Source organism: Panicum virgatum, chromosome 5K, assembly GCF_016808335.1.
Source record: "Panicum virgatum strain AP13 chromosome 5K, P.virgatum_v5, whole genome shotgun sequence".
In the NCBI taxonomy this organism is placed as follows: domain Eukaryota; kingdom Viridiplantae; phylum Streptophyta; class Magnoliopsida; order Poales; family Poaceae; genus Panicum; species Panicum virgatum.
The window spans coordinates 54,474,874-54,484,263 of record NC_053140.1 but is presented as its reverse complement, the minus strand read 5'-3'; the positions used below and the strand labels follow the sequence as shown (position 1 = coordinate 54,484,263).

The 9,390-nt window shown below is 46.4% G+C and overlaps 3 protein-coding genes across 3 annotated transcripts; 1 reads left to right on the top strand and 2 right to left on the bottom strand.

Annotated features, from left to right (window-relative positions):
- The first annotated feature begins 1,055 nt into the window (after nucleotides 1-1,055).
- Nucleotides 1,056-3,403, top strand: LOC120708648 (CASP-like protein 5B1). The gene is made up of 3 exons (XM_039994023.1): nucleotides 1,056-1,510; nucleotides 2,307-2,439; nucleotides 3,088-3,403. Exons 1-3 carry the CDS (start codon nucleotides 1,380-1,382, stop codon nucleotides 3,286-3,288), a joined length of 465 nt encoding a protein of 154 aa, XP_039849957.1. The 5' UTR covers nucleotides 1,056-1,379; the 3' UTR covers nucleotides 3,289-3,403.
- An 874-nt stretch (nucleotides 3,404-4,277) lies between these two features.
- Nucleotides 4,278-6,994, bottom strand: LOC120708647 (probable mannose-1-phosphate guanylyltransferase 3). Its single transcript, XM_039994022.1, has 5 exons — nucleotides 6,761-6,994; nucleotides 6,350-6,494; nucleotides 5,783-5,845; nucleotides 5,461-5,700; nucleotides 4,278-5,389 (listed from the first exon to the last, which is right to left on the bottom strand). The coding sequence occupies exons 2-5, from the start codon at nucleotides 6,458-6,460 to the stop codon at nucleotides 4,718-4,720; spliced, it is 1,086 nt and encodes a 361-aa protein (XP_039849956.1). The 5' UTR covers nucleotides 6,461-6,494; nucleotides 6,761-6,994; the 3' UTR covers nucleotides 4,278-4,717.
- A 1,260-nt stretch (nucleotides 6,995-8,254) lies between these two features.
- LOC120708646 lies at nucleotides 8,255-9,006 on the bottom strand. Its single transcript, XM_039994021.1, has one exon. The coding sequence runs from the start codon at nucleotides 8,848-8,850 to the stop codon at nucleotides 8,584-8,586; it is 267 nt and encodes an 88-aa protein (XP_039849955.1). The 5' UTR covers nucleotides 8,851-9,006; the 3' UTR covers nucleotides 8,255-8,583.
- Between the last annotated feature and the right edge of the window lie 384 nt (nucleotides 9,007-9,390).

Below are 9,390 nucleotides of genomic sequence, written 5' to 3'. Positions count from 1 at the left end.
AAGCATCAGCAGGACGACCTCCAGGACGGCGCTGAGCAGCCTGCAGAAGGGTAAGTCAGAGCGAGCTGCAGCCGACGTGCTGGATACGGTGGAAAGGGAGAGAGGTGGCTGGCTGGAGGTTGAGGATGGATCTGACAGGTAGGGTTCATCAGTCAGCGGGTGAGAGAGAGAGTGAAGCAGGTGGGGACCACCTGACAGAGAGGGCCATAGAAGGAGGAGACAGGGGCAAGATGGTCATTTCTCACACCTTCTCTATGCTAGCAGGATGAGTTGGCGTGCCACGTTGTAAAAAATGACAAAAATGAAGCACCAAACACTGTTCGAGTGGCAAATATGTTAGCTCCATTTTAAAAGTGGCAAATGAAGGAGTGTCATACGCAAGGATGACAAATATTTAAAATTTGGCTGAGCTGAGTTGGGCGCTAGACGGAGGGATTCAGTGGCAAATTGCCGTTATTTCACACCCAGTAGCTGCTGTAACAGCCTGTTCGTCTGGATGGTTTGGCTTGGCTGAACACTGTAGTGGCTTGTTTTTGTGAGAGGACATATACTATAGCGGATGGTTAATGTAGCGGCTGATTACTGTAGCAACTACACGTGGTATAGACTCGATTACACGCGGTGGCGTGTACTGTACCGATACTGTAGCTACAGTGGCAGGCAGCCAGCGCTGGCCAGCAAAATGAACAGGGCGTAAGCTCCCCGCTTTTTAGCTTCCCGGATTTTGCAAATGCTAAAATCCAGCTTCTAGAATCCGCACCAGAATTCATCCCATTTGGAAGCTGGAGCAGATTCTAGGATTATAGATTCTGAGAATCCAAACGGGGCCTGAAGCTAATCACTTTGTTTTGCAGCTCCATCAGCTTCTAACTCAACAGTGTTTTTCTCTCACACCACTCCAACACTAGCTTTCCGCCATCAGTCAGCCAACAGTATTTTTCTCTCCCACCACTCCAACCACTAACTCCAGCTGCAGCTCCAGCGAACGGAGTGAATGCCACCTTCAGTTGACTGAGTGACGCTCCCAGAGGACCAGATCATTAAAATCAAGTAACTCGCGTCTGCCTGCGACCTGCGGGCTCGGCCGGCGGTTAACCGGCGCCTCCTTCCCCCAGATTGCTTGACCCAAAAGGCCGTGCACCAACGTCTGGTCGCCACCGATCCCAGAAACGCGCCACCTTTTCTCCAGTCCACCGCGACGTCTCTAGCTCTCTGAAACCAAATCCTGCTGAATCCCCAAGGCCCCAGCACCAGCTTTTCGCCGCTCTTTCGCCCACGCCGCATCGCCGCCCACCGAGACCCGCACGCATCCTCGTCTGCCCATATGGCCGCCGGCCGCTGCCAAAGCGTCTTCTTTTAATCAGGCGGCCGCCGGGGAGATGACGAAGATGCCCGGTCGCCCCGGGACGTCGGGCGGCCTGGTGCTGCGGACGGGCCAGTTTGTCTTCGCCGCCGCGTGCATCTGCGCCATGGCCTCCGCGTCCGGATTCACCAACTACACCGCCTTCTGGTACTTCCCCAGCCTGCCTTGCACCCTCGTGTGAATCCCTGATTTGCTTAGCGTAGCGCCTAGATGACGGTTAACATTAGGATTTAGGAGGTATTGCGATTGAAGGTACTGTGGTGGTGTCGAGATCTGCTCGTAGCAGCATGATTGTTCTGCCTGATTACTTGCTTTTAGTTTGTGTGGAGCCGTATACCGCGTGATTAGGCGTGGAGACGTGTGGCAATCGGATTCCCTGTGGTCATCTTGTTCTGTATTGTTACTGAAGTATTTATTTGCAAGATGGCTCATTTATGATGCAATTTGTGCATTTGGGAAAACTGAATGAAAATGTGTATGAACCTTAAAGTTCAGGATCTGGTCAGTGAACTGGTTAGTTGATTGACCAGCAATTGGAGGGGGTGTCAGGTTGCTTAACCATACTTTCTACCAACTATTCTTCTAGGAAAAAAAAATTGTGTCCCTGTTAAGTGTCAAGTTTAACAAGGCATTCCTATCGAAAAGAGGTATAACAAGGTATTTGAGTTCATTGCAACTGCTATGTTATTTTATATGCCCTAGTTTATTTATTAAGCTTCTAGTATGTGCTTTCATCTCTACTAAAGTTAGATATTGGGTATAAACCCCATATGTTCCCATCTGACAGGTGTGGATGAAAGTATCTGGTTATGCAACCATTTATGCCCATGCAGTGGCAGATTTGTTCACATCAGGGCATTATCTTTCGGACTTTTTCTTTTTATTTTGCTTTAACATGGTTTCCAATTGTGTACTGATCGCTGCCACCGCTATCAAATTTCAGCTACTTGATTGCATCTATGGGGTTACAAGCACTGTGGAGTTTGGGGCTTGCATGTCTTGATTGCTATGCCTTGATACTGAAAAGGGATCTCCAGCAGGCTTTTCTCATGAGCTTATTTGTTGTTGGCGACTGGGTAATCATTTATGAAATTTTTTTATCCATGTTTTATTTTATTGAACCTCTTTTGTTCCTGCTACCATCCAAATTGATCAATTACCGCATTTTATAATTACATTGAGCATCCAATTTTTTGTGGCAGCGATTTCAATGCATAAATTGTATCACCTGGATGTCATTTTGCTGTAGTATGTGAAGACTTGTTAAGCATTCCACAATTCAAACTCCATTTTGTTTATGTCCACATTTTTAGGAAGGTTTCTGTCCATGCTTCACATTGCATATTAAGAGACAAAATTATCCCACTGTTTGTTTGTTTTTGTTTTTTTTTGTTTTTTTTGCAGATTTTTGAAAATATCAGGCACCTTGTACAATACATAGCTCTGGCTTGCTTTTATGTTCACAAAGTTGAAGCTTCTTTTTCCTAGTTTCATTTTGATTTCTCCAAATCATCATCAGTACCAATTTGAACCTGAACTGAAACATGTGTGAAATTGTGATCTGCAAGTAACTTATGTTGTTTTATACACAAGTTCTTTTGTGAAGAATAGGATGGTATCCATGTTGATAATGGACTCGTTTTATGAAACCTGTTATAGCCCTGATATTGAACATTCAAAATGTTGATTTTGGAGTTCTGAAAAGAATGCTCTATTCAATGCAGGTAGCAGCGATTCTTTCATTTGCTGCAGCGTGCTCAGCAGGAGGTGTAGTCGTACTTTTCGAAAGGGATGTATACTTCTGCAGGAAGGATCCCCATCTCCCTTGTGGAAAATTTGAAGTCGCAACTGCATTTGCATTTCTTTCCTGTGCATGTAGTGCTGCATCTGCTCTTGTAATGTTTTGGCTCCTTGCTTCGCTGTGAATAACTTTGTATGAGCTCTGTCTGTACTGCGCCCTTCTGTGCAAGAATATGTCCCATTGGCACAACTTCAAACATTTTCCAAATGCTTTACAAAAGTAAGTTCTTCCATAATACATCTCTCTCTCTCTCTCTCTCTCTCTCTCTCTCTCTCTCTCTCTCTCTCTCTCTCTCTCCCTCCCTCCCTCCCTCCCTCCCTGTTGCATATTGGACAAAAAGTAGCTTGGCTCCCAGTTGTCTGGAGAATGACAAATTGAGTGACCTCGTATATTCTTTCTTCCATTTTCTTCTAGCAGGCATAGCAAAAGTCCCTGGATGATTTAATATTCAATATGGCATGGACAGAAATCTAACAGGTCTTTTCTAAAGATTCCAAAGATAAGGATTGCAATGGAGAGGCATGTTGTTTCAATTTTCTTCCATAGACGCCATTATATGATTTCCTCATAATAGGCATTTGTTGAGGGGGAATGTGATACAAATTTATACAGCTGCATTTCATAGTCAGTCAACTGGATGCATTTCTCCAGGCCACATTATGTATGTCTGTAGCCAATTCTGGTGTCTATCTAGAAAATAATTCAATTCCAATCCACACAATTTCTCGGAGGTTCATGGCAAGACAAGTAGAATGATATGTTTGTTCCTCACAAACGAAGTTGTGGTCATTTAGTTGTACAAGGCTTTCTAAGAAATTAAGCAACATCTCATGCATAATGCCATTGCCCCAGCATTCAGTTGATTTTCTGGAGGTTGCAGGTTCGATCCCCGATGGGGATGAATTCTGGTGGATTTTCTAGGATTTATTCCTGGGTTGCTATGGGTACAGCGCGTTCAGTAGGTAACGTGTAGAACTCAGCTGCCAGATTAAAACAAGACCTACCTCTATGTATGGCTCTATGCTCACCACTACCACTAATCTGCTCCTGCCAGAATTGTTTTTTTAAGAAAAAAAAGGGAAAGTAACCAAGAGCTGTGAGCCATAGACAAGGTAGCAGAACGACAGTATATTCATTGGTACAAAATGATATGCACAATATTCGATTACATTACACATGGCTTCTGTGTACATTTCTACTGAATAGCATTTATCAATTAGCACACAAACAGACTTAATCTCACTCAAAGTCACCTTGGACCACAATCTTTTTCTTCAACTTATTATTGCTATGGTATTGAACTTCTGCAGACACCAAAGAGTCCAAAACCTCGTAGCTCAAGAGAGCACAATCACTTGTGATTTGTCACTCATGATTACACACTAAATTTTTTCAACATAGAACAAGGAATCAAGGATACATTGTCAATAATTTAACAAGCGAACATGTATCATGCTGTTTCCACTAGGACAAAGACACCAAGAGAGATCGTTTGTAAAAGGGAGGTTTGGGATCCTCATTGGTAAGAATGTACTGTAGCTAAACTGGATAGCTCACATGACGATCTCAGGTTTCAAGATGCTTGACTTGATCTCTTTGTGTGGGAGAACAACACCGCCATTGCTGTATACTTCATCGCATACATGAACATCCTCCCCCAGGATAGTCATATTCTCTATCCGTGCCCATTGTCCAACAGTTGAGTGCCAACCGATAATGCTGTTTGAGATGCAAGCGTGCTTCTTGATACGAACACCACGCATGACAGTGCAACGGGAAAGCCTCACACCATCCTCCACGGTGCATCCAGGTCCAATAGCGACATCAGGACCAATCAGACAACCCTCTCCGATCTTGGCACTCTCATGCACCAACACATTGCCAACGACATGTGCTCCAGTAGCAAGCCTGGCAGCTGATTTCTTCCTAAGTGAATCTAGATAAAGACGCAATCCAGTAATGTAGTCCCTCGGCTGACCAACATCCATCCAAAATCCTGGAAGAACCATCGCATAGAGCTTTTGGTCAGCTGCAATTTGAGGGAAGACCTCTTTCTCAATTGATGTTGGCCTCAGTTCAATGCGATCAAGGACAGATGGGTTCAGCAAGTAAATCCCAGCATTGATCTTGTTGCCCACAAATATTTTTGGCTTCTCTACAAATCTATCCACCCTTCCAGTTGCCTCCTCCATGACCACAACACCATATTTTGATGGTTCATCCACCTATATTAAAAACAAAAGTCAGCTCACGCATACAGAAAAAATCCACAGGAAAGTGTCCAACACGAATTTACCTTAGTGACCATAATTGTTGCCTCACCACCATGGCCCTTGTGAAATTTGATGAGTTCAGCAAATGGGTATTCACTTATGACATCACTGTTGAGGACAAAGAATGGCTCGCCAGATCCATCCACAAGCTTGTCCCTTGCTAGAGCAAGTGGGCCAGCAGTTCCTAAGGGCTCGGTCTCTTGAGAGCATGTAATTGTGATGCCAAGCTTATCCTCAAAGTCCTTCAAGAAGTTAATCATCACCTGGAAGATACAGACCGTACCAATTAGATCATAGAAGTTAGATTAAGTATGACATTGGAAAAGATGGTTGATCTGTTTCTACCTCCGGGCGGTAGTTGATGGCTAAAACCACCTCCGTGACCCCAACTTCTTTCAAAGCTTCAATCTGCACAGGATAAGCAAGTTATAATTCCTCCAACCATGTTTCTTCTTCCCGCGCATAAAAAGAGCACTTTGTTGATCCTTACATGTGTACATGGACAGAAAGCAAAATTCCTAGTTTATGCATCTGTTTTGAGAGGAATGATATGATACACAATTATTTTTCCCAAGTTTATGCATAAATCTTATGGAAAAAATGACAGAAGACTACTATGGAAAGTAACAGTTGCATGGCTAAATTGTTGCTAAGCTAAATTCAGGGACAGGCACAATCAAAAGCTACTGATGATAGATGATTAAAATGATGTGGGACTTGGGTTCAAAAATATCAAAGCAACTAACTATAAATCTGAACCAATATCATCATATTAAGCCCAGTATTAATTTCAAGGCGACTGATAACAGACTACCAAAAAACAATGGCACACACAACGTTCATATGCCCCCGAGAAAAAAGCAGAAGAATATACTAGAATGCTCATATCCTATCAGCTTAAGGAGTAATTACCTGATGCAGAATCATGGGCTTGTTTGCAAAATCAACAAGGGGCTTTGGGAAGCTGAGAGTCAAAGGGCGCAGGCGGGTTCCGAAACCCCCAACAAGAATGAGCGCCTTCATGGTGAACCACTTGCTTCCTCTCCTCCCTAAATCCCTGTTGGCCGCATCACAAATCAAATCAAGAAGAAGAAGAAACAGAAAATGCGCACACCCGATCTGCACTGAGCTTAACTGAACCCTCCAAATTATTTCGGCACATAAAGCTTGCGCGGCCCCTAGGTACCAAGCCGCGCCAACCGACATCAATCGATCTCGCGCGCCGAGGAAGCGGAGCCTAATCTATCTCGCAGTCTAACTGAACGGAGAGATAAATCCATCTGAGCAAGCTCGAGCTGCTTGCGAGCAGAGGAAGAGAATTACCGCGGGGGGACGGCAGGACGAGATTTGGGGGGCGCTCGCGCGGCGCTCTCTCTCTCTCTCCCTGCGTCGGCCAGTCGCCTCGCCTTGCGTCCTCCCCTTCCTTCCGGCCTTCCCACCGAAGAGGGAAGCACCAGACCAGACCAGACCTCTGCGAGCGAGAGGCTGCCGGCCTGCCTCTTCTGGGCGATTGGATTGGCTGGGCGGCAGTGTCCTCAACGGTTGGGCTCAGGCCCAGCGCCAGCGTCTGGGTCCGATTTATAGGGCCCACGGCCTCCGGCCCCGCTTCCTTTTTGACCACGTCAGCACGTGCGGCGCTGGCGCTACCCTCTCCGCTCGTCACACGTCGGACCGATGCTACCGCCGCCTGCAACGCTGTCACTTCCCCAAATCTTCCGTGGCTGGCATTCGCGAGTGGCTTTGCGCCGTCGACGAGACATCGCCGGCGTTGTGCCGAAGCAACGGCCTCGGGTTTTGGCCCATCACAAGCAGCCTGCAGCCCGTTTCTTCTCCGGCCGGAGGCTGCCACCGCACATTCCTAATTCCTTCCGCAGGCAGGCGCTTTGCTTGCTTCTTCCGGTCCGGGTCGCCATGGCCACTTTCCCGGCACCAAGGCACCGGCCACCGGGCATCCTGTCTGCTCTTGCGCATGTGTAGGCTAGAGTGAAGCCGAGCTCAAGTGCTGAGCACGCGAGTCCACTGATGGTTTTTGGCATATTCGGCTAGCTGAAGCTGATTCCTCGACGCCATGGGCCACCTGTGATGGGTCTGCAATTATCTTATCCGATGCGACTGGCAATAACGCCGTGCACGCACCTCCTGGTGCGTCGCGAAACCCGGCAGATCTCGGGGTTTTCTGAGGTCAAACCTGCTGCGGTGTCGGTGAATCCAAGGAACCGGTCGGGTTGCTTGCTGAGAGCAAGCGCGATCTGCGACCGACGACGGGCTGCGAGTGGATCCGCAACGTGATGCGCGTGGTGGGGAAATTGGTGGTGCTTGGGCGCTGATTTCCCGTGTGTTTTTCTGTTGATTCTGAAATAGTACTGTTTTTTTGTTTCCTTTGCAAAATAAACGCTTAATCTTGCGTGGTGCCATTTTCTGAACTCTGAACTAGTAGCTGGATAGTGTATTTTCAGCTATCCTTCTTTTAGCTTTTGCTAGACCCAGCCTGATTGTGCTGGGAGCTGGACCACGAGTGAATATGATGAAATATGGCATGTCTTGTTCCCTGGCTATGTCTCGTGACGAATTTTTTCGGGGTCACAAGATGGACTTGGAAATCATAGAAAGGTCAGGGTGAATTATTTTCCTTTTTTTGGAAAGGGTTAATTATTTTCTGAACAAGGAAAATGTGCAGCTTCTTTTTCTTAGGCCCATTGGGCTTAATTTCCTTTTCAGATGTTCCGAAACAAGGAAGTAACTGTCTCAGGACTCATGGCCCATTGGGCTTAATTTCCTTAGGCCCTGTGCGAGCGCGCGAGAGAGAGAAGTCACGACTCACGACAGACCCAATGACAGAATGTTCCCAAAAAACACAAAATGGCATAATTAGCCATCCTGTTGCGCACATACAGGCTACTTGTTACCTGTTTATTTTTCACACTACAGAACACTTGATGCTTAACTTGCAAAGCCTCCTTTGAGACTTATTTTGCCTCATTAACAAGCTCCAGCGACAGAGGGGGAAAAAAGGCATAAAAGCTAGTAAAAAGCATACAGAACCCGAAAACCAGTATGTTCTTTTCCAGTTCATGCTTGTTCATCTTGCAAGGACCTTAGGTCCGGTGTCACCAAACCTGCCACTTTGATCGCCAAATTTCACGACCCTAGGCACGCCGCCGCAGCGTCGGGCATCGGATTGGAGACGCCCGCGCGGTGCAGGTGGTGACGGCCTCGGCGTGCACGGACGTCGGACACAGCTGCTGATCCCTGATCTCGTCGCGGTGGCGGCCGTCAGAATCACCCGGCAGGAGCACGTACGGCGACACCGGCGAGGGCTCGTCAGAATCCGATAGCAAGCCGCCGAAGGAGGCCTGCCCTTCTTCCTTGTACTGCGCGATGACTTTGAAGACGAACGGGATGACGCCCTCCATGGGTTGAAGTTTCAGAAGCAACAAGAGTGCTGGAGTGGTTTCAGAAATCGCAGAAGCTACTTAGCTATAGACTATAGTTACCAGTGACTTGTAAAATCGGGGGAGATGCTGGATAGGATGATGAGTAGTAGTGCTAGTGCGGCCAAGGACGCTCGAGAGACGAGGGGGTATAAAAAGGGCTGGCAAAGTTGCCATGGAAAGGGACATGAACAACCAATCCAATTAGCCCAGCAAGAAAGACTTTGGAAAGTACTGTGAGGACTGAGACCGACCGGAACCCAAACAATGGATCCAATACCGCTCTGAATGCTAAGGCCCTGTTAGTTCCCACTTCTTAAACTCCGTAAACATAAAAAAAAGTCACATCGAATATTTCGACACATACATGAAGTACTAAATAAAATCTATTTAAAAAACTTTTTACATAGATGGGTTATGAATCGCGAGACGAATCTAATGAGCCTACTTAATCCATGATTTGCAACAGTGATACTACATCAACCATCCGCTAATTATTAATTAATCATGGATTAATTAGCA